The 25523-nt window shown below is 36.1% G+C and overlaps 1 protein-coding gene across 1 annotated transcript; it reads left to right on the top strand.

The window, feature by feature from the left end:
* The first annotated feature begins 11283 nt into the window (after positions 1 to 11283).
* LOC127878478 (uncharacterized) lies at positions 11284 to 23053 on the top strand. The gene is made up of 2 exons (XM_052425037.1): positions 11284 to 16273; positions 22692 to 23053. Exons 1-2 carry the CDS (start codon positions 11284 to 11286, stop codon positions 23051 to 23053), a joined length of 5352 nt encoding a protein of 1783 aa, XP_052280997.1.
* Positions 23054 to 25523: the final 2470 nt, after the last annotated feature.

Consider the following 25523-nt stretch of genomic DNA (forward strand, 5'->3'; position numbering starts at 1 on the left):
GTTACAACTATCTTCAAAAATCAAGACCCATTAGATAAGTCAAACTACATACCAGTTAGTTTGCTTCCCATCCCATCAACAAAATTTGTAAAAGTCCTTAGTGAACAATTGTCCTCTTACTTTTATAAGGTATTTGATTATTTCCTTTGCGCTTTTATAAAAAAACATGGATGTCAGACTACTTTAATAAAATTACTAGAAGACTGCAAAGTTGCTTTAGATCATAAAGAATATGTTGCTGCCATTCTTATGGACCTGTCCAAAGCGTTCGATTGTCTCCCACATGACATCTTACTTCATAAACTGCAGGGTTATACCTGTGAAACAGAAAGCAGCAGATTAAAATAGAATATGGTTAGCTCTTGGGTAGACATTCACAAGGGTGTGCCTCAGGGTTCTATAATAGGCCCCCTCTTATTTTATATTTGTATAAATGACATTATTTTACTTGATAAAAAAGTTACTCTAAACAATAACGCCGATGACAATACACTCCTTTTCCACTCTCCTGATTTTGATGAACTGAAACTAGTACTTCAAGATGAAAGTAAAATTTTAATCGACTGGTTTCAATTTAATTGTATGCAGGCGCTTATCCTGACAAATTTCAGGCTATAGCGGTAGGCACAAACAACTATCAGGAAATCCCCAAGCTGACTGCAAGCTGAAATTTGATACCCATGTTAGTAATATATGTAAAAAGGCTGCAAAGCAGGTCAATGTTTTGAAAATAACTGGTAGTAACCTTAGCAAACTAAATAAACTTACTATAGTTCATACTTTTGTTTTATCAAATTTGCAGCTTTCTTTATTATTTATTTTTCTATTTATTTATGTGTTTTTTCAAGTCTGTCTTTGTGTATTGCTTTCCCCCTTTGTGTCTCAGCTTGCAGTTTATGTAGTATTTCATATAGTATGCTTGTTTGGCCTTTTTTCATGTCTGTATTTGGGTATTGCTTTCCCCCTGTGTGTCTCAGCTTGCAGTCAGTGTAGTATTTCATAAAATAATTTTTTGTTTGCATACTACATGCTTTGTCCTGCTTGTAAACAAAGAGAGAGTCATATGACATAAAAGATATATATAGACATACCACTTACCAGATCTCATATGCCATAGTCTCTCTATATGTAATCAATTTGCTAGTCATATGTAGATGCTTATATTTAAACTTTTAATTGCCTTGAGCTATGTTCGGTTGTAAGTGCTGCAAAACATGACTTCTGCCAACCAGTAATGGTTCTCAGTCACTGCACTTCTCCTTCTTGTCATCTGTTTAAATTTAAAGTTTCAAGTAAATCCCTACAGTAGATTTAGAGTTATGCTCCGGACAAAAATTTACTTTGAAATTATATAAAAGGGGAGATAATTTAAAAACTAAGGTAGAGATATGGTTCTTAGTCACTGCACTTCTACTTGCCATATGTTTATATTTTAAGTTTCAAGTAAATCCCTTCAGTAGATTTAGAGTTATGCTCCGGAAAAAAATTACTTTGAAATTATATAAAAGGGGAGATAATTCAAAAACTAAGGTAGATAGAGTTATGGTTCTTGTATATAGTCTAAGTTTAAAGTAAATCCATTGAATATATTTGGAGTTATGCTTTGGACAAAATTTCGGACGGACTCACAGACGGACGCACAGCGAACAGACGGACGTAGACTAATACTATATCCCCTCCGAAAAAAAATTCGGCGGGGATAACAAAAAATCCTACCAAATCTGGTATGATTTTCTTGTGATGGCAGAGATCAGAGAGCAAGGAACGACAACTCTGCGCTGAGATTGCCATTGGTAATTTCCATAATTGCATGTCAAAAAAATGATTAATATTTGAATGTACCAAACAAGACCCTTTTGCATATACTTTAAGTAAAGTGAAAAACTTTTTCTGAGTGTGGTTCAATACCATCGAAATTCACCTGGTGTTGTGTGGGGAATTATACCCCACTGCATTAGACTAGTGATATCAATTATAGAAACTGTTGTTTTTGTCAAACACAACATGATTGTATACAGAACGCTGGCTGTGTCGAAACGATCAATCCGATAATGAACAAAGGTTTGTCTTCTTATTAAAAATACAGAACATAAGGTGTAAATGGTTCAGGCTAACACGAGAACACTTATCGCGATGTTTCAAGTTGAAGTTGTGTTTATTACACAGTCCAAACTACCCGTAATAAGATAGCTGTTCACCAAATATTAAGCAGGACAAAAATGCTTTCAATAAATAGAAAACACCTAGAATTTATGTTAGTATTTGTGGTCGACAGGTCTGAAGCGTTTCGACTAAGTTGAATAGACATGCCTACTGGTAAATATCGATGTTGACTAATATAACATTGACGAATTTTATAGTAAACTGTTCATCAAACGTTAGTTTGGAATGAAGTCCAATTATTATTAGCCGGATTTTTTTCGAAAAAATCTCGGCTTATAGATTGATGTTGTCGGGCGGGCGGGGGGGCGGGCGGGCGGGCGGGGTGGCGGCGTGCTCGAAAATGTTAAAGTTCTTATTTCATGGTATAACTTTGGTATGCTTGGACCTAGAGTCTTCAAACTTGACATGAAGGTTGGCCAGGATTAACAGATGACCACTGGTCATTTCAAGGTCATTCATTTGAAGGTCACTGTGACCTTCAATATAAAAAATGTTAAAGTTGTTATAACTTTGGTATGCTTGGACCTAGAGTCTTGAAACTTGACATGAAGGTTGGCCATAACTAGTTAGTAACCACTGGTCATTTCAAGGTCATTCATTTGAAGGTCAAGGTCACTGTGACCTTGAATGTAAAAATGTTAAAGTTCTTATTTCATGGTATAACTTTGGTATGCTTGGACCTAGAGTCTTCAAACTTGACATGAAGGTTGGCCAGGATTAACAGATGACCACTGGTCATTTCAAGGTCATTCATTTGAAGGTGAAGGTCACTGTGACCTTCAATATAAAAATGTTAAAGTTGTTATAACTTTGGTATGCTTGGACCTAGAGTCTTGAAACTTGACATGAAGGTTGGCCAGAACTAGTAAGTAACCACTGGACATTTCAAGGTCATTCATTTGAAGGTCAAGGTCACTGTGACCTTGAATGTAAAAATGTTAAAGTTGTTATAACTTTGGTATGCTTGGACCTAGAGTCTTGAAACTTGACATGAATGTTGGCCAGAACTAGTAAGTAACCACTGGACATTTCAAGGTCATTCATTTGAAGGTCAAGGTCACTGTGACCTTGAATGTAAAAATGTTAAAGTTCTTATTTCATGTTATAACTTTGGTATGCTTGTACCTAGAGTCTTCAAACTTGAAATAAAGATTGGCCAGTACTAGAAGATGACCACTGGTCATTTCAATGTCATTCATTTGAAGGTCAAGGTCACTGTGACCTTAAATGTTAAAATGTTAAAATTGTTATAACTTTGGTATGCTTGGACATAGAGTCTTCAAACTTGACATGAAGGTTTGCAAGCACACTTAGATGACCACTGGTCATTTCAAGGTCATTCATTCTAAGGTCAAGGTCACTGTGACCTTGAATGTAAAAATGTTAAAGTTCTTATAACTTTGGTAGGTAAAAATGTTAAAGTTCTTATTCCATGTTATAACTTTGGTATGCTTGTACCTAGAGTCTTCAAACTTGACATAAAGGTTGGCCAGTACTAGAAGATCACCACTGCTCATTTCAATGTCATTCATTTGAAGGTCAAGGTCACTGTGACCTTCAATGTTAAAATGTTAAAATTGTTATAACTTTGGTATGCTTGGACCTAGAATCTCAAACTTGACGTAAAGGTTTGCAAGCACACTTAGATGACCACTGGTCATTTCAAGGTCATTCATTTTAATGTCATTCATTTGAAGGTCAAGGTCACTGTGAACTTAAATGTTAAAATGTTAAAATTGTTGTAACTTTGGTATGCTTGGACCTAGAATCTCAAACTTGACGTAAAGGTTTGCAAGCACACTTAGATGACCACTGGTCATTTCAAGGTCATTCATTTGAAGGTCGAGGTCACTGTGACCTTGGATGTAAATATGTTAAAGTTGTTAATACTTTGGTATGCTTAGACCTAGAGTCTTCAAACTTGATATGAAGGTTGGCCAGAACTAGTAGATGACCACTGGTCATTTTAAGGTCAAGGTCACCGTGACCTTGAATGTAAAAATGTTAAAATTCTTATTTCATGGTATAACTTTCTTATGCTTGGACTTACAGTCTTCAAACTGGACATGAAGGTTGGCCAGCACTAGTAGATGACAATTGGTCATTTTAAGGTCATTGAAGGTCAAGGTCACTGTGACCTTGAATGTTAAAAATTAAAAGTTGTTTTAACTTTCGTATGCTTGGACATGGACTTTGCCATGACTAACAGATGACCACTGGTCAAGAGAACAACTGGTCATTTTAAAGTCTTTCAATTGACAGTGACCTTAAATGCGAATATTTTTTTCATGATTAAACTTTGGTATGCTTACCACTGGTAATTTCAAGGACATTCAATTGAGGTTCACAGTTGCGGCAACTTCAAATGTGAAAGGGCTCTAAAATATTATAATTTTTGCTGTTTCACTTTGTTGGGGTAGCTTTCAGTCCACTACAAGACAAGGTTGAAGAGACCTGTCTGCTGTGTATTGGGAATCCCAGTGTTTTGAAGAATGCTGCTGAAACAGGTGAGAAGTTTGCTTTGCTGACTTTAGTGGTTTTTATAATTGTATGCATGTTACCCGTACTGTATGTTTAGTTTACTGTGAAGAATTATTCTCTTGTTTTAGTATTTAAGATATTGTTGACCTGGCCCCTGTGTTGCCCTGTTTTACTAAATCAGTAAATTACTTAAAAAAATTATCTACCTAAAATTTCATTGATATTATGTTGAAATGATTGTTTGGAACAGCACATACAAGTGAACTGTTGCCATCATAATTTGATGCAATAGAATTACAATTATATAAGTTAATTTGTTTCAAAATTTTTGTGTAAGTCTAAAAATATCATAAGCACTTTATTATAAATGCTTTTTAAAATGAATGGAATTCCTGACTATGTATAAGATTTTCTGTTCAATTACAGCCAACCAATTAGCTATGCACTCTATAAAACCTTTGTATTGTACTCAGTGAAACCTATGTGCATGGTGCTAGATTATTCTGCTGCAACTTAGTTTTTCGCGTATCAGGGTTTTTTGTGGCAATTTTGGGAAAAGGAGTCTGGCCTAATTGGGATTTTTTTTCATTGACTTAATAGCTAAAATTAGGAATTTTAACGACTAATAAGTATCACATTATTTTTAACTATTGACATTTACAAGGACTTTTAAACAAGTGTCAAATGTTTATTTCTGTCTTTGGACCCTTTCCCTTTTCAACATTGACCCAAGGAGTGCTTAGTTTTTCAACTCCACTTCTTACATTTCCAATTTGGGATTTTTATTTTTTTGGGATAGTGTCTGTTTGCTTTGGGACTGGGGCTGTTTTGCAGCCTTAAATAAAGAGCAGGAAAACCCCTGCATATCTGCAGGCATAAAAAATTGGAAAAAATTCAAGTGATTCAGGCAACCTTACTACTAATGCATTGCACATTTATTGACAAGTTATGGATAGTATGATACTTAGAGAAACCCAGTTGGAGCAGGATAATGAAGCGACGCCTCCCAGCGGTAGCACCGGAAACAGGCATGTTGGAGTGTGAGTGTTTTAATAACCTAACTATTGTAATTTGCTTTCCTCCTTCTCTGTGTATGCATTGGCTTCACATCTTGCACAAATCACCATATCATTTGCTTCTGCTTTCAACCATAGTTCTACCATTTAGTTGGATGGGTGCTAGTTATTTTAATTTTTACAGCAAAGATACACTTCCACCATCTCTGGCTAAAGTCGCTTCGTGTATTCTTGGCCAGCAGTCATGTAACCAGATTCCTCATATATTTTCAGGTACAATTCCAAGTAAGAAGACACTAACAATACTAACTAACTAAACAAAATAATATTATCTGTAAAAAACATTCATTACCAAAATGTCAAATCTTAGCCAAACAACTTCTCCTGGGATGGTTCGACCAGCAACACCAATGAAAGCAATGGAAACAAGGCCATCTGGAACACCAAGTCCAAGCCCTGTCAAAGAGCCTCAACTTGATCCGTTGCAGGGTACAATTACCGGATTTTGTGAGCAAATAGATACACAGCTAAAAGCTGCCTTGTATAGCTTGATTGTCAATGATGTTGAGGACGCAAAAGCTACCATGCACAGCATGAGAAAAGCAACAACTGCTTTTCATGGGCAATCTTCACTAATGCTCAGAGATGCTCAGAAAAGAAGTAGCACGCATCACCTGGCCAAGCAGGCACTCCAGCAATACAGCTCTAAGCTGGCAAAGGAAAATGTGGAGTTGGCTGCAAAGGTGAAAGCGCTAGAAAAAGAGCTAGAGAGTCGCGATGGAGATGTCAGTGTTTTGTTTGCAGATGACTTTGACACAAGTGATGACAGTGGAGCTGCGAACGTGGAATCACATGATGAAAATGATGAACCAGACAAAAAGAAAATAAAATAACTCACACCAAACAATACTCTTGTCATTTTCATTCCTTTGATATTATGCCTATTATAGGTTATTAAGGGTTTTTACAAAGGAATTCTGCCATAACTTCTGTTTATTTACATTAAGTTTTGAAAGAAGGCATCTTAATAGTGTAGAACTTATAAGCATGAGTCATTGTGTTTATGTCTTTTAGATACAGTTTTTAAAGAAGTAATCTTTTCATAGTTTGGGAATAAGCATGAGCCATTGTAATTATGTCTTTAAGTTTTGAAAGAAGGCATGTTCTCATAGTTTTTATTGTTCTGTAATAAGCAAGAGCCTTTGTCCTGATGTTTTTTAGGTATAGTTTTGAAAGAAGACATCTTTTAATACTTTAGTCATCAGCACAAGTCCATGTTGGCAGAATTTAATGATTAGAGAAAATACCATTTCCTTACATATAATATTTTCATAATATTCTTTTAAAATTTAAAACACATACCTACTTAAAGCACTGTAAGTGTTAAGATAATGTCCTAGTTTTCTTCTTTGATTTGGCATTCTCTATTTCAATCATTGCATACATACTGTATCAATTATTGTGAGCCTTGGTTTTTGTTTTGCAACAAATGATAGATAATGCATAGATCCTTCAGTTTGTATTTCAAAGATATAGTACATGCACATGTTTTATGGTGCATCCTCTGCCCTGCAATCATAACTTTTCTTGTTCAGCTTATCTCTTGCATATTTTCTTATTATCAGTATATCTTGTTTTGTTTCAAAGTCACCAATTTCACCATTTGTTTAATTTGTTAAACAAATATTTCCATAATGGGACACTGGTTAGTGTCTTAAAATGTTGTTTCAAGACAATATCTTAATAAAATGTTAAACATTTTAAATGAATTCTTTGACCACATACATGTAGGTTACTAAGTCCTTACAAAACTTAACTTTGGATTTATATGTACTACAAATTAAAAGCATGTCTATTGGAATTAAACACTCAAGTATTATGATAAAAAATTTGCTTAATTTTGTGTGTTAGATAAAACATTGCAGAAACACTACATTTTTTAATTATATTCAATCAATGATTATTAAATTATAAACATTGATAGAAGCAGCCATTTTGTACCTTATAAGTTACAACTTTTAATTCCACTGAAAACAACAAACAAACAAAGAAAATGTCTTCAACGTGAAGCATATTACATTGAAAATGTGGAAATATTCCTTGGTTCTAGTCAAATACTTAAAACTTTAGCACCCAAATAGTAATATAGCACATACGTTTAATTGTGAGTACAAAATGGCTGCTTCATGGGAAAGACAATATTGAATTGTTTTTCCCAATTGTTGTACATTGATAATCAAATAAAAAAAAACAACCCAGGTTGATGTCCCGACGCATGTTACGGAGATAAACCAGCCAGTACGTGTCCATCACTAGAAATTGTCGGCTTTGAGCTCAGCAGACCAGAGAACCTCCACATTTGCCTGTTATCCTAGAAATTCAAAGGGGTATGTACTTAATGCCACATTTTGCAAGTTGTTTGCACAGTGACTTTTCACTCTAAATGATCCGTCTTGCTAAATACAGGTATATAGTACTGCAGTCACTATTATATAGTGATGTCATAAAATATGTTGCAGGTCTGTTACCTCCCACTACATATTTCAGTGGAAAGCTAGGAGCCATTGATAATATAAGCAGATTTGACGTCCATAAGATGCATGAAGTATGTAATTGCTCAAAATTGTTGTACATTGATTATTAAATAAATAAAAAAACTCCAGGTTGAGGCCCGACGCATGTTAGGGAGATAAACCAGCCAGTACGTGTCCATCACCAGAAACTGTCGGCGTTAAGCTCAGCAGACCAGAGAACCTCCACATTTGCCTGTTATCCTAGAAGTTCAAAGGGGTATGTACTTAATGCCACATTTTGCAAGTTGTTTGCACAGTGTCTTTTCACTCTAAATGATCCGTCTTGCTAAATACAGGTATATAGTACTGCAGTCACTATTATATAGTGATGTGATAAAATATGTTGCAGGTCTGTTACCCCCCACTACATCAATGTCCCGACGCATGTTAGGGAGATAAACCAGCCAGTACGTGTCTATCACCAGAAACTGTCGGCTTTGAGCTCAGCAGACCAGAGAACCACCACATTTGCCTGTTATCCTAGAAGTTCAAAGGGGTATGTACTTAATGCCACATTTTGCAAGTTGTTTGCACAGTGACTTTTCACTCTAAATGATCCGTCTTGCTAAATACAGGTAAATAGTACTGCAGTCACTATTATGTAGTGATGTCATAAAATATGTTGCAGGTCTGTTACCTCCCACTACATATTTCAGTAGAAAGCTAGGAGCCATTGATAATATAAGCAGATTTGAAGTCAATTAGATGCGTAAACTATGTAAATAGGGGTCTATCATGAATTTTTATGAGCACACATATTCTTTAAGAACATTTTGTATGTGTTGAACCCAGCAAAAGAACCGTTACACATTCTGTTACATGGCATCAGAATGTTTCAAGTCGAATACCTAGCACAGGACCTTCCATAGAGAACTGCTAGGTTTGATTTTGGGATCTGCTAGCATTAGTCATGGTGATTTTAAGATTTCTTCCAAGATCACTTACACATAGTCAAAGAGGAGTTCTTTCCTAAAAATACTTTTTTATTTCAGGAGTGTGCACTGATGTCATCTTCTCATAACTCGAACTGACTACACCTCCGAAAGATGGCGAACACTTACATATGCTCAGCTTGTGGGAAGGAATATAAGTTGAAGAAACGACTTTTAAACCACAACTGTACACTCTGTAAATTCTGTGGGAAAAGATACAGTTCATATCAAAGACTTCAACTACACCAATGTAGAGTCATAAATACAGACGACACTTTTGAAAAACCAAGTGTGAAAAGTAGTACAAATGCTGACAACAACAGACTTAATGTGGGGACACATCTTTTAAATGAGCATCACACCAACGATCAAGATTTTGAAGCTGTTCATTTGACACAAGTTGATGCTACACATTTTTATTTCAAACAAGTTGACAATGATTGGAGAGTTCAAAAATGTTCAAACCTTGGACTGGTTCCTAACATTCAGAGTCTGCCTCCATGTCATGAAGTTGCAATAGGCACACCAAATGAAGTAAAACAAATTTCTGGGGATGGAAATTGCTTCTTCAGGGCACTATTCTTTGTCCTTACCGGCGAACAGTCTTTACATCGTAGTGTGCGTGAAAAACTTGTCAATCATATGTTGAAATATGGTCAATATCTGAGAACTTTTATTCCAGAATATATTGACACAAAGCAATACATTGAACAAAATAACATGAATCAAGATGGAATTTGGGCAACTGAGATTGAGATTTTTGCAGCATCACATTTGCTAAGCACCAATATTTTTATTCACACTCAGACTGCGAACGGCTTCCAGTGGCAGAAATTTTCAGGAACTTTTCTCCAACCATCTATGGTTATGAATAACAAAAGCATATATCTACAGCATACTGGTGGAGTTCACTATGACGTTGTTTTGAGTGTAATGGAAGGCCAGACATTAACTACTACTACTACAAAGAAACGCAAAGCATCAAATGACTCCAAAATATGTTGCGCAGATAATGTGTTCACAACCACTTCCCCTAAAAAGGGAAAAAACATCGCTGGGATTGATAAAAAAGGTGATTCGAAAGAATGTTACGTCACAGAAGAAGTATCCTATCACAATGTAGCTGGCAGTAAAAACAAAAAGGAAAAAATCAATATGAAAGCGTTGGCGCAGCAAAAAAGACGTACTAACCCAGATTATAAGCAAGCAGAGAATGCTGCACGAAGGATAAAAAGAGCAAACACTGAGTTTCGACTCAAGGAAAATGAATTGAGACAGCAATCAAGGAGAACAAAGAGGTCAGACGACAATTATAAACTTCACGACAACAAATTGAGACAGGAAACAAAGAGAAAAAAGAGGTCAGACGACAGATATAAACTTCATGAAAACAAATTGAGACAGGAAACAAGAAGAGTAAAGAGGTCAGACGACAGATATAAACTTCACGAAAACAAATTGAGACAGGAAACAAGAACAGTAAAGAGGTCAGACGACAGATATAAACTTCATGAAAACAAATTGAGACAGGAAACAAGAAGAGTAAAGAGGTCAGACGACAGATATAAACTTCACAAAAACAAATTGAGACAGGAAACAAGAACAGTAAAGAGGTCAGACGACAGATATAAACTTCACGACAACAAATTGAGACAGGAAACAAAGAGAAAAAAGAGGTCAGACGACAGATATAAACTTCACGAAAACAAATTGAGAAAGGAAACAAGAAAAATATAAAGATTTGATCACAAATATAAACTCCAGGAAAATGAGGCAAGGAACAAGAGCAGATCAGCACAAAGAAAACACAAAAAGTATAGACAGATGGAAACACACTGGCAAACAAAACGAAGACTAAATATAAAATCTCAAACACTGGCAAAGAGAGTGATGGTTTTTAAAGATCTTCTTAAACGAGGAGATGAGTTTATTTGTACATGTTGCCTGCAAACATTTTTTCAACATGGTGTTTACATTGCTTCAAAAAGTGTATATAAAACAAAGAATATCACTAAAGAAGTACTAGACAAATGTTTATCAGGAACCTTCAGCTGCAGCAACTGTGAATGGGTTTGTAAAACCTGTCATAAATACATATGTGAAAACAAGATACCTCCCATGTCAACTGCTAATGGATTTTTACTTCCTGAGTTGCCACCTGATCTAAAATCATGCAAGCTGACAGACACTGAAGAAAGGTGTGTAGCTCTAAGAATACCTTTCATGCAGATAAAGCAGCTGGGAGTTGGTAAACAACTAGGAATACATGGAAATACAGTCAACGTGCCAATGAACCCATCACATGTTGTAAATGTTCTACCTAGAAGATTTGAACAAACATCAACCATCCATCTGAAATTTAAGAGAAGTTTGAAATTAAAGGGGAGTTTTGTGCATGAAACTGTAAGACCAAGAGTCATATATGATGTCACGAAATACTTTATTGAAAATAGTCCCCTTTACAAGGAAGAGGGTGTGAAACTCGACACAGAGTGGGATGTTGCAGATGAAGAGCAGGAGTTTGTGTCAGAAGACGACAGAAATGACAGAGTGAAGACCACTGATGTTTCTGAGGACACATGGGAGGAAGTAACTGATGAAGAAGCACATGGTTGTGGCAACAGGGACACGCTACTTCAAAACATAGATTTCTCTGATGATGGAAAGCATGAAGAGGACAGAAATGACAGAGTGAAGACCACTGATGTTTCTGAGGACACATGGGAGGAAGTAACTGATGAAGAAGCACATGGTTGTGGCAACAGGGACACGCTACTTCAAAACATAGATTTCTCTGATGATGGAAAGCATGCCCTTCTTATTGCACCAGGAGAGAAAAATCACCCAGTTAGCATGTACATGGACACAAGTGCTGAAGAGAAATCTTTCCCTGTTCTCTTTGCTGGACTCAAAAGACCAGATAACAACAACCGAACGGTACCTGTGAAATATAGTACTATTTGCAAAGCTGAACTACGCAATAGTGACAGGCGCTTTGCCTCATCCATCCCAAACATGTTTTTTAAGCTGAAAAAAGTGCAGTGTTTGCAAGTCCATGATATCGTGATGACAGCGTTAAGGAAAGCAAAAGGTACCAATTACACAGCAGGCCACTTGCGCCAAGAAGATGCACTTCAGAACATCCTCAATCATGATGACGGCTTCAAAATATTGAAAAATTTACGCTCATCGCCACCCTATTTCCAAGCAAAACAAAAGGAGCTTTTCGCAATGATAAGACAGTTAGGAATGCCAACATTCTTTGCAACCTTCTCAGCAGCAGAGACAAGGTGGACAGATCTACTTTTTGTACTCCGCAACAAATTTCAACAGAAATCTACCATCATAACACAAGCTACTGACATGACTTGGATGGAAAAGGCTGAACTCATCAACAAGGATCCAGTGACCTGTGCACGCCATTTTCAGTACAGATCTCATCTCTTCCTCACAAACATTCTTCAGTCACAGGTGTCACCCATAGGCCAAGTTGTTGACCACTTCATTCGAGTTGAATTCCAGCAACGTGGGTCCCCTCACCTCCATTGTGTTTTCTGGGTCAAGGACGCACCCCAGTATGGAATAAGCTCTGAAGATGAAGTTTTAAAGTTCATTGATAAGAACATCTCTTGTTCCTCCGATGTTCATGATTCAGACAGAGAATACTTAAATCTACAGACACACAAGCACACAAAGTCATGTAAAAAAATGGGAAAAAATGTCTGTAGGTATGGTTTTCCACTACCGCCTATGAGCCAAACACAGATACTTGAACCTCTTGACAGCGACTACCCTAAAGACATGCTCAAGAACCACCATAACAACCTTCAGAAAATACATGCAGTCTTGAAGTCTCTTGTAAAGGATGAAGATATGCCATTCTGCCAATTCCTTGCCAAGTGTGGAGTTTCCGAAGATACCTATATATTAGCTATAAGGTCAGGATTGAAAAGAAAGCAAGTATTCCTTAAAAGACAAGTGAAAGATGTTAAAGTTAATGCTCATAACATGGACATTCTGAGAATATGGCAGGCAAACACAGATCTGCAGTTTGTTTTAGATCCATGGGCTGTATGCGTTTACATTTCAAGCTACATGATGAAGTCTCAAAGAGGAATGAGCAACTTGTTGCGGCAAGCCTGTGAAGAAGCACGAGCAGGGAATCACACAGTCAGACAGAAGATGAGAATCATTTCCAACAAATTCTTGAACCACTGTGAAGTGTCAGCACAAGAGGCTGTCTATCTCTTGCTTCAAATGCCCTTGGTACAGGCTTCACGGGATGTCATATTCATCAACACTTCACCTCCTGAGCAGAGAGTTTTCATTCTGAAGCCAAAAGAACAGCTACAGGGACTACCAAACGATTCCACAGACGTCACATGTTCAGGGTTGCCTGAGAAATATGCTAATCGACCAAAAGTCCTTGAAACAGTGTCACTTGCAGAGTTCGCTGCATTTTTCCAAGAACACGTCTATAGGAAAACAACTACAAAAGAAGATGATTTTGAAAGTGATCAAGTAGATCTCACGGTTGAAAACATCGAACCAGGCATCAAGATACCTATGCCCAATTGGAACTATCTGGTGAAAAGACGTATCCCCAAAGTCATACGATATGTACATTTCTCCAAGGAAAAAGACCCAGAGTTATTCTATAGAGAGCTTTTGATGCTGCATACAGCCTGGAGAAACGAAGAAGATCTGAAAGGAAACAGTGGTGGTTCATATGAACAGGAGTTCCTTAGCAAGGAAACAGAGATCACTGATGCAACAAAGCGGTTTGATCAGTGTGGAGACGATCTTTACAAAGCAGTTATGGAGGTGGATGAGGAGACAGTGCTCGAAGCAATTGATGGAATTGCACCAACATCAAGACAAGCGGAGGAAGATACAAATGCTGAGACATGTGATGCTGCTGAGCACAGCATAATCTTTCCTTCTAAACCAGAACATAAGACATATGACACTGGCATTGATATGGGAATTGGCTCAAATGTCCATGTGGAGGCTATCATCAACAACAGGCTTTCGGATGAAGATTACCATGATCTTGCTATAAACCTCAATAAGGAACAGCAATCATTTTTCTACCATGTCATCCATACTGTGAAAACAAAAACCACTTCATTTCACGTTTTCCTTACTGGAGGGGCTGGGGTGGGCAAAAGTCACTTACTCAAATGTTTGTGCCAAGCTTTGTACAGATATTATGATACTACATGCGGCGAAAACCCAGATGAAATTAAGGTTGTTGTAGGAGCACCTACGGCAAAAGCAGCATTTGGAGTGAGAGGTCATACTCTTCATTCATTATTTGCCTTACCTGCCAACCAGTCCTTGGCGGAGTACCATAAACTGGACCACAGCACTTTGAACGCCCTTCGTTGTAGGTATGCCAAACTTCAGATCTTGATTATTGACGAGATATCCATGGTTGGAGTGAACATGTTCAACTTCATAAATTCTAGACTCCAAGAGATATTTGCCACTTCCCAACCTTTTGGGGGTATCAGCCTCTTGGTAGTAGGTGACCTTTTCCAATTGAGACCAGTGCAAGATAGTTGGATTTTCAAAACATCTGATAAAGGGTATGGGCCAATTGCCTCCAACACATGGCAAGACTTGGTAGGCTTATTTGAATTGAAAATAATTATGCGACAAAAAGATGATGCTACCTATGCTGAACTACTCAACAGAGTTCGAGAAGGAAAACAAATTGAATCCGACTTGACAACACTCCAGTCAAAAGTGAAAGAGGCAAAAACCAGCTTCAATTTGTCTGATGTACTTCACTTGTTCACAACCAATGATAAGGTAAATGAACATAATGACTTCTATCTCCAGGCACTGCAGACACAGGGTTGTATGTCATTAGCTGTTGACTACACCATTGGTGATGTGACACCAAGTGCAAAACTTGCTGTTCTAGAAGTAACTATGAATCTACCCCCACAAAAAACACAGAACCTTTTGCAACAGCTGCAAATCAAAATGTCTGCCCATTATCTTCTTGTTATGAACATTGACACCACTGATGGACTCACCAATGGCGCTACAGGTGTTCTGAAACACTTTGATTCTGCAAATGGCAAGCCTCATACCATATGGATTCATTTTACTGATCCATCCATTGGGGGAAAGGCTCGTCAACAGTACAAAACCCTTTTCAAAACCCACATTGATAGATCTTGGACACCGATATTTACAGTTGACAGACAATTTCAAGTTGGCAAATACAGAAACATCAAAGTTGTGCGCCGGCAGTTTCCTCTGAAACCTGCTGCTGCCATGACAATCCACAAAGCACAGGGAATGTCCATTCCAGAAGTGGCAGTGAGCTTTCAAGGCAGAGTACAGACGCATATGGTGTATGTTGCACTAAGTCGTGTTACGTCACTCTCAGGCCTCCATTTGCTAGATCTTGACAGCAAGAAGATCACAGTTGACAAACTTGTAGTTCAAGAAATGGAACGGTTGCGGCAACACAGCTTGATTACTACCCTACCAGAGGATCCAAGTAGTGCATCAAACAAAGTCATTTGCTTAAACACAAGGTCCTTGCACAAGCATATCACCAGTGTAAGATCACATTCAAGTCTGTTGGCAGCAGATATTCTTATCATGCAAGAAACTTGGGCTTTGCGATCAGACAGTGCAGATTACTACAAGTTGGAAGGTTTTGATATGCCAATGCAATGTTTTACTCAAGAGACAAAGGACAGAAGACCACATGATGGCATCTTTATCTACTTGAAATCACATATTGAGATCCACAGTCTAACAAATGTGCATGATAAAAATGGCCAAGCTGTTCATCTTAACTTGAGCTCTCCAACAGAATCCTTTGAAGTACTGGCAGTTTATCGCAGACCAAATACACCGCTCACAGGTTTCTTCAACCTTGTAAACCAGCTGCCTTTAGGTGAAAAGACACTGATATCAATTGGTGACTTCAACGTCGATCAGTTAAAACCAAGCTCTGACCTTGTAAAACTTCAGAAGTTCATGTCTTTGAGTGGACTGAAGGCTACCCCGCCAAGTGAAACCACAGACTATCATTCAAGCTTGGATAATATTTATGTGTCCAATCTATCTGCTAGAACTGGTGTGATAGAAACCTTTTGGAGTGATCATAAGGCTGTCTGGATTTCTGTGTAGGTATGTGAAAGCAAAACAATAAATAGTATTATTTCATCTAAGTTTATTTTCTTACATTTGATAATGAAATTGATGGAAACTTCAAACAATATGTTACTAATTTGCTAATAAAAAAATTGAGATCAAACTTTCCTAATTGTCAATTCAAGTTCATATTTGTGACCTTAAATGTTATTGTTGTTCATGTATATGCATGCATTCAAAACATAACACACGGTTTGCTCATGCCTTGAAAAGTACTTACATTTCATTTTGACCTTTGAACAATATTTCAGTAATTTAAGTATTGCATTGACAAAAACACGAAAGGTACTTTCCTGTCATTTAAATCAAAAATCCGGCTTCAATGCGGTCATCTCCGACCGCGGAACTCTTGTTATTATTACATCACTGTGAGTGTTGAGATATAGCAAAAAAAATCCGCGTGAATCAAACGTGCTAGTTTAGTTTATCATTAAGAGTCGTAACTATTCGGATGCACAACGAATCAGCTGTATCGGTTTAAATTTGCATACCGAATTATATGATTTCAGAATTGCTATTTTATTTATTAGATAAAGGTGTTCTAAGGCACATCTATGTAAGAAGGGCGCTATTAAAAAATCAAAGTACTGACAGTACTTGTGTAACGATGCTTTTGATGAGGATGGATATAAAAGCATCAATTTAAGTTTATCTACATCACCACAATTGTGTATGTGGGTACGAAAATTTTGGGTACAAAAAAAATGGGTACGAAAATTTTGGGTACAAAAATTATTCCAAAAAAATTGGGTACGAAAAAAAATTTGGTTAGGAAAAAAAATGTTGGGTACGAAAAAAAGTCAGTACTCAAAAATGTGGGTACGAAATTTTTTTTGGGTACGAACAAAAAAATTGTGTACGATAAAAACGACTTGAATACGTGAGTTTGCCCATGAACACATGGTAAGGTTAACTAAATCTCCGCGATATGACCTAATACGTGTTTAAAACAGAAAACAATATTCAACAAACGAATGAATTATCAAACATAGTGTGTGCACTGATGTGGCTGTGTAATTTCTGTTTGAAAAGTTTTTAAATTTGCAAAATTAGAGAGCACGCATAAGAGCGAGTTTTATATATGTCCCATACTCGCTATAACGTTTACAAATGGCAGGTTCGAAATAATTCGTTTTCTTTACACTCGTGATCGCGTTAAACGTGAATTATACACGTTTTCATTCGCAATTTAATTACATAAGTACGGCAAATGTCAAATACAATACAGAAAATGCATAGTTGTTTCATTGATCTATAAACATATAATGGATTGAATATTACTGATTAAAAATGAACGTTTTCAAAATATTATTACATCTTTTTCCCAGAATATGCTATCCTATTTATAGCTGAGCTTCCTTTACCTTTATCAATGATAATCAGCGATTAATTTGTTCAAAGAAGCTGCTCATATCTGCAAGATTAATCCACCACCACCAATCAAGAGAAGTGTACATGACTTCACGTACACCCCATACAATAATCAGTAGTAATAAACGATTCAGGTAAAACCGTGAACGGGATACGCAACCCTACTGCCATTTTTGTTTTCTTATTTTTCTTTTTAATGGCAGGGGGACGTATGAGGACCCATGGCTCGAGACCGGTGTATAGGTGCCTTCATCACCTCCCGAAACCTCTTATTTTAGAGAAATCTACAAATAAGCAGCTAATATTATACTGTAAACATTAAGTATTCTTTAGTAAAAAATGTAATTAAAACATTATCAATTTCATTGCGCAAATTAACATAACAAACAAACATCAAAAGCATCCTGCACACACCCCGGACATCAACAAGAAACAAACAAATCACTCAAACCATAAAATCCATAAAGCACCTAAAAAGAATATTGATAAATTATAAGTATTCCGAGAAATATATAAATGCATATGACGATTTTTTTTTAAATTTTTTAACAGCTATATTAAACCGACTTCAACATCTAACCAGTCACACCAAAATGAAAATATTATGTAATCGTACAATAAGAATGTCCTTAAAATTAAACGTTCATTACGAAAGACACCAAATAATAATAACACTGACATTTAAACATATCAATATTTCAATAAATATGCTGGAGGTACTATCTCCAGGAAGTGAGAGTCTCGAAAAACATGACACCCATAATTTAAAAAACCTCATTCAAACACATTATAAAGTCAAAAATGAGTCAAAATAATCAAGAAAACTTAGCTGCTTCAGACTTAAATGAAAATACACCCATCGTCTTCCCCAGTTAAGGAATCGGTTCGTGTTAAGATCCATCTCACATGGACTAAAAACCGAACTGAAAATATACTAAATATAGACTTTATAATTGCAAAATTATAAACATAAAAGCAATGTAACCAATTATTTAACCATACATATGTTCATTAAGGGCGGGCGGGCGGGGTTATCACCCTTTCGTTTTCTTGTTCCATAACGTTTGCCTGTCAAATACACCCTCGAATGGCGACTCAATAGATGTGCAAATCATATATACCCCAAAACGAAAAACTCGTGCGCTTTCGCGCTAAAACATGCACACAAAACCCGTGCATTATTCGCGCTAAACCATTACAATAATCTCTCTTCTAAATAACACGTATTAAACCATACTATACCGTATTTATCAAACCGAGAATAATTTCATATAATTTTGAAGCCTTTAGATATAAAGTAAAAACATGTTTAATTGTGGTAATAATCTAGATCTCGAACTACAATCACTGAATAAAAGAGCTACAACCTCTGAATAAAAGCTACTGTTTAGAAAGCTTGTTCGATACATTAAATATTTCTCAAACCATACTGTTCTGTACTGTAAAAATCTGTGAATGAAATTATAAAAAACAAGAGCTGTCTCCATCGGAAGACATATGCCCACGAAAAATGCTTTTTCGAAACCTTCACGAAGACTTCTAAACCTAAACGCGGACCCTAAGTGCAAGGTCAAGGTCAAAGGGGTCAAAATTTGTATGCGTATGGAAAGGCCTTGTCCATATACACATGCATCCCAAATATGAAGGTTACATCTGAAGGGGCACTGAAGTTATGAACATTTTTCGAAACCTAAACGCAAAAGTGTGACGGACATCCGGACGGACAGACGGACGGATAGACGGACGGACGGACAGTGCGACTGCTATATGCCAACCTACCGGGGGAATAAAAACACCTTATTTGCAAATGGAAAGTTACCTTTGTTGTTCTACTCCTGTAAGGAACATTCCATTTATAATAAATCACTGACGCATTGAACATAATCAAAGATAACCTTCCAGTTAGTTCAATCCTAGAAGTAAACTTTGATTTTGTTGCATTGTAGAGTCATAATTAGATGTAACACTTAATATGTCCGTGTCTTCTGTATCAATCATCCATGTACATACTATCAAGAGGGTCCGCTATATACGCTGTCTTATCATAAAATTTTAACACCCTTTCTATGTTATAAACAAAAGTTGAAATCGTTAATTTATTAAGTTTCATTAATAATTAGCTTTATTGATATGTTTCTTGAAAAAAATATTTCAATGTTTTCCATAAAAAATAAAATAATCATGGCAAAGGAATTTTAATTGCCGGTATCTAAACAAAAGCATAATCGCCAAGACCGTAGCCTCAGTTCGGTGCGTTAGGACCGCGCGCTACTTTCATCCGCCTTCATTCCTAATTTACTTTTATTTTTAAACATTTTTTCTATCGTATACATAATTCTATTCTCTTAAGCAAGATGTAATTTTTAAAACTGAACTCCAAATATAAACGCTGCAAATTGGTATAAAATACCAACATGTCAAACGTAAATCTAGATTCTAAAATTCCAAAGCGGTATGATATATGCAAAAGTTAAAGATATAACTCGCCGGGCTGCCAAAATCAGTAGAAAAACTTAATGTAAATTTATATATCGGACAACTACGTAACGTAGGCTTTCTAATGATAGATAATTTGTCAAAATCGGCCGAGAAATGAAAGTTTTATTTAAAAAAAGACGAGAGTGGGTACATGAAAATGTATAACCTCGGCGCTTCGATGAACGCTAATTATCGATCGATAGTTACGACACGGTTTTACGCGCGGTGGTGACACATACAATGTTTATTTCTTGTGTTTAACTCGCTTTAAATCCATTAATAACAACGGGAATATACTAACAGTTATAATTTTTTTGAAAGAAGAATTAATAAGTAACAAGATAACGTATAGACCAATAAAATCGGATGATTTGTTTTTGCATAAATTTATTGAATTTCTTACAGTAATGGTAAATACTCGATTCATCTCCTATCAATATACGCTCCGTGGTAAAACTTATCGAACAATAAAGAAGACCTTATTGTAAGTTTTGCAAGTTGTATACGGAAAGACAACTGTTCTCGATTAACTACCAAAGATTCAGGATAAGAAATAGAGGGTGATTTAATATGTTGTGATGGTCATAGCAATTTAAGTATAGTCTAACGATAGCAGCCGGTACTTAGTAGCAAAATCTCTGGCACATCATTTTCACACGTCAGTAGGTGTCACTTAAAAGCAACACAGTTTGAGCAAGTAGACTTGACCGTTTCTTTTATAAATTCATTATCTTTATGTCAGTGCTGACAGAAGATCTATTGTGCATACCAGTACACGGAACCCACTTTAGTTGAAAAGTAAGATCGGTGAACTACATTATCTTTACGCTTCATTTTCAAAATTATTGTGACAGTATTTCCTTGGTAAATATTTTCTTTTCCTATATGTGGTAATGTATTTCTCATTTACTAATGAAAAGCCTGTCATTACATACTAGCTTTTTACCATACATTTTTATTCGCTCAATATAAATGTCCAGTCGTAAAAATTACCCTTTTTATAAAACATCACATGCAAGGGGTTAAAGAGGCCTTTTCACGTTTGGGTAAATTGACAAAATTGAAAAAAGTTGTTTCAGATTCGCAAATGTTCGTTTTAGTTATGATATTTGTTAGGAAACAACATTTACAATGCTCTAAAATAGCCATTATATGCATATTTTGACGATTTAAAAACCCAAAAATTATAACGCGTTGCAACGCGAAACGAATTAATAATTTGGAGAGTTCTGTTGTTGTCATTATATTTAGTTAAACTACGAGAATTGCTTATATAAAGTATAAAATACATTGGGCATTATATGCCAAAGGATGGCCGAGTGGTCTAAGTGGTAGACTGTTTACTCCAGGACTCCAGGGGTCAGTGGTTCGAGCCCTGCTGAGGGTTACCTTTTTTTTAAACTTTTATTCTTGATTTTTTACTGAAGCTTTTTGTATTCAATGTTTACATTAATCAATATAAAGTATTTAATGACAAACTTTAACTATTGTGTAATAAAGTAAAGATTGGGTAACGGAGTAGGATAGTTGTGATGGTCACGTGTCACGAATGCCTGTAAATAGACATGTAAATATAAATATACCGTTGAGTAATGTATCATAAATGGAGACCATAAATTGGCTATTTGTTTCAATAGACAGCAAACTTGTTACCGAGGCTAATTGCTGAGGATGCAAATGGGTAACAGCATATAAAAACATGTTATTGAATGTGGATATCATTTAGACAGCTGCTTCATCGGCCACAGTTTAATTGAATTTGCGTTCATTATGTTGTTGAATAGCAAAAATGGCTCACTGAATGAGCGACAGTGCCTATTATGTGAGGAACATCGCCTTAATGTTAAATTCACGACTCGAACCTGCTATATTACCTGTGATGATATTTATAGGTATTGTAGCTCTTGTTGGAATATGTGGAAATATACTGATTTGATGATATACGGAGGCCGTCGGGAGGAAGAAAACTTCCGCCTCTTCGTACTCATGATTACTACCATGGACTTGACAAACTGCATCACGATTATGTCTGCTGAAATATACTCATTGTTGAATTGGTACAACAGCCCTTATGTCTGGGATTGCAAAGTCAAAACGTTCTTCAGTGTTTTTTTCATTTTGGGGATCCGGTTTGACGTTCAATCTTCTCGCCATTGACCGTTACCGGAAGATTTGCCGACCTCTACGCTGGCAGATTTGTATAACTGCTGTTATTTTTTCTGCGACTGTAGCAAGTTGGGAAGCGATGAACTGGGGCAGACATATGTTCGAACAAATGGTAAATAAAACTTTGTCTCTTAACGTGTCTATATGTGAAAAAACACAACTAGTATATGAAGGAAAAGGTCAACGCAGCATAGGTCTCGTTTTTATTGTTCCTATTGGTATTTTACAGCTAGTGCTCTTGTGCCTCAATTCAATCACATCTATTTCGTTGTTTCGACAAAGAGCTAAATTTAAAAGGCCAACAAACGCTAATGATGTGATGTCAGAACTAGACACTGTAACAACAGGTGTCTCCGATGACCACCAAAGTAAATCCTTAAATGGCTATGAACAATCTACTTCGTTACTAGACTTTGCTGATCAAGTACCGGAATCATCGCCAGAAATTGTCGTTCGAAGAAACAGTCCGAATAACGCTACTGATATACAGAAAACAGCGAGCCCCAGAGCGTCCAATGAAATTACATTGCGATCAACAGCAGACAGGGCAGAAAGGTTTCAACGAATGAAGCAAAAGACAATCATCATGTTTGTCCTGACGGTAATATTTGCAGTCACCATGTTTCTCAACGCCGTGATGATAAGCTACAATACGATGGACGTCCTTAATGAGAAAGTACGTCATTAAAGAGCACGATGTACATGTAAAGTTCACCTTTATCAAAATTATAATATAACTTCATTTCTTTCTAAAGGAAAGTAAGTAGATGTATGTATGTATATAGTCATCATTAACAAAAGATTTTGTCTATTGATTTAAACTTGTTTAAAGCTTTTAAATGTTGCATGAACATGTAGATGTAAATGCTACTTATCGTAGGCTAGCGTTAAATGTTTGGAAATGTACAACTGTTGCATATTGTGTTTATGTATTACAAGGTATGTCTTGTTTTAAGCGGACTTGAGCAAATAATGAATATGCGAAGCTCTAATGATATCGTGAAATATGGCGGCCTTAAGTCTATGCGTGCGAGAGATCGTGCGTGCGTTATCGTTTTCTTTTTACAACTCTTCCCCTGAACCACGACTCAGATTTTGATGATAATTTTCAGGATATCATTGGCTAAAACTCTTCCGAATTTGTTCGAATCGTTCCCGTGTGTCGCATTGAAAAACATTTGAAAGAGAAAATTTCAAAACATATAATTGTTTAGAAAATCACTCTATAATTTACCTCTTTAAAACGAAAATAATGAGCTGTAATATTTTGCGGATCTCTATTTAGTTTGTTATATTCATATATATTTTGTCAGAAAGCTCATGCAACAAGTGGTGGGAAATTTATTTATAAATGTTTGATATGACTTTTTGATGCTTGGTTGTAAACTTTTATCAAGATTATTGACTTTTCACATTCTTTTTATTGAATTTTACCTCAGCGAGATGAAAGTCCGTTGCTTTTGTTTACTACAAACTACTGAGTAATTTCAGTGTAGCTAAATTAAATGGATGCGTCTTTTATCAGCGAATTTCAATGTTATAAGATTGATGCCCAGGTGTGCATTGTGGGATTTAATTTGTTAAGCATGAGGTTCTGCATACTATTATACCGGTTTAAATCCTAAATGCTCGAACGATGCTACCTGTACCTTAAAACAAAACATGTATGTAGACACACTTATACGTAACTAGAGGAATGTCGCTGTGAGTGTAACTATCAATTAATTCCGTTTACAAAATCTATTGTTTCAACTAATTTGGTCGAATTTAAAAATATCTGCTTACATGAAACTTTTGTATAATTCAAGGCTGAGATTTCTATCAGTTTTGCTCTATTCGATCATATTTGCGACTATTTTGTCACTAAAATACTTCTTACATTAGGAAAACACAAGTGTAAGATAAAAAATAAGTTTACCAAAAAAATTGACCAATCTTTTTTTAACTGAACAACGTAGTTATTCAGACAAATTACATATCGATTATACAACGACACATGCGGCCAAGTTAGCTAAGAACGTTATATATTTAATTATTCAACAACTTCCATACATATTTATTTGCTTTTTGACATCTGTATACACTTGTTACGTTGAGTAACAGAAAGAAAATGTAGCCAATTTTTAAAAACAAACTGAAAAAGCCTACTTAGGCGAAATATATAAGGAAATAGTGAAACTTGTTCTGTGTCAATTTATATTTATCCCTACTGGATACGAAACCGAGTATTCATGAACACAGTCATTATACATGAGCACATTACATCTCACAGTCCTTTTAAATACAGCAGGGGTACTAACTAGTTCCTATCAAACAAACATATTGGTGGTCTTTAGTATATCCCATCTCATAAACACGCTCATGATTTTTATAACTTCCTATCAGACAAGCATAATTATTATACTAATTACTTCTAATAAAATAAACATGGTGATGGTACTGATTCCTTCCCTACACAGTCATGGTAATCATTTCTTATTAACACACTTAAACAATCTCATTCTTTAAGTTATTGCAAGATCGAGAAATTTGTTTTCATATCTATCTGTAACCATAGCAATCACTTTTTTCGATTATAAAACTCGTAAATCATGCGCATATCCCCATGTGGCATTCTGCCCACGAGTGCTATCGACAAATCTCGAGTGCGTTTTGAGTAATCGTAAGTTGACGGTAATTTAGGCTTTTTATTGACAATTTCAAATATGCTTGTATGTCTAAAACTGAGTTAAAAAAACGCCGTTAAAATCTATTGCATGAAAAGACCACTGATAAAATGATATATTGTGCCCCAAAAGCGCCCAATGCTTGAATTCCGATCAAGGCATTTTTATCATTCAACGTTGTTGTTGTTTTTTTCGTTTTTATATGATCAGTTAACTTTTATATTTTAATCAACATGTTTGCGGATATGTCCTTTACAGAAATTGTAGATAACAATTATCGTTTCATCGGTTAATCATATCAATTTGTGTGTGGTAAAACTGTAATGAACTGTTTTCAGTTTGCCGTTTCTAATCATGGTTTTGATTTTGCAAGTGAAATACAGGTAGAGCCGGGTGACGAAGCTTGAGAATACAAGTATTCTTACAACCGACATAAAGCGTTGACAAAATACGTGGCTTTACAAACGACCATGGCTAAAAACCACACTCGAT

This window comes from Dreissena polymorpha, chromosome 1 (genome assembly GCF_020536995.1).
Source record: "Dreissena polymorpha isolate Duluth1 chromosome 1, UMN_Dpol_1.0, whole genome shotgun sequence".
Classification (NCBI taxonomy): Eukaryota; Metazoa; Mollusca; class Bivalvia; order Myida; family Dreissenidae; genus Dreissena; species Dreissena polymorpha.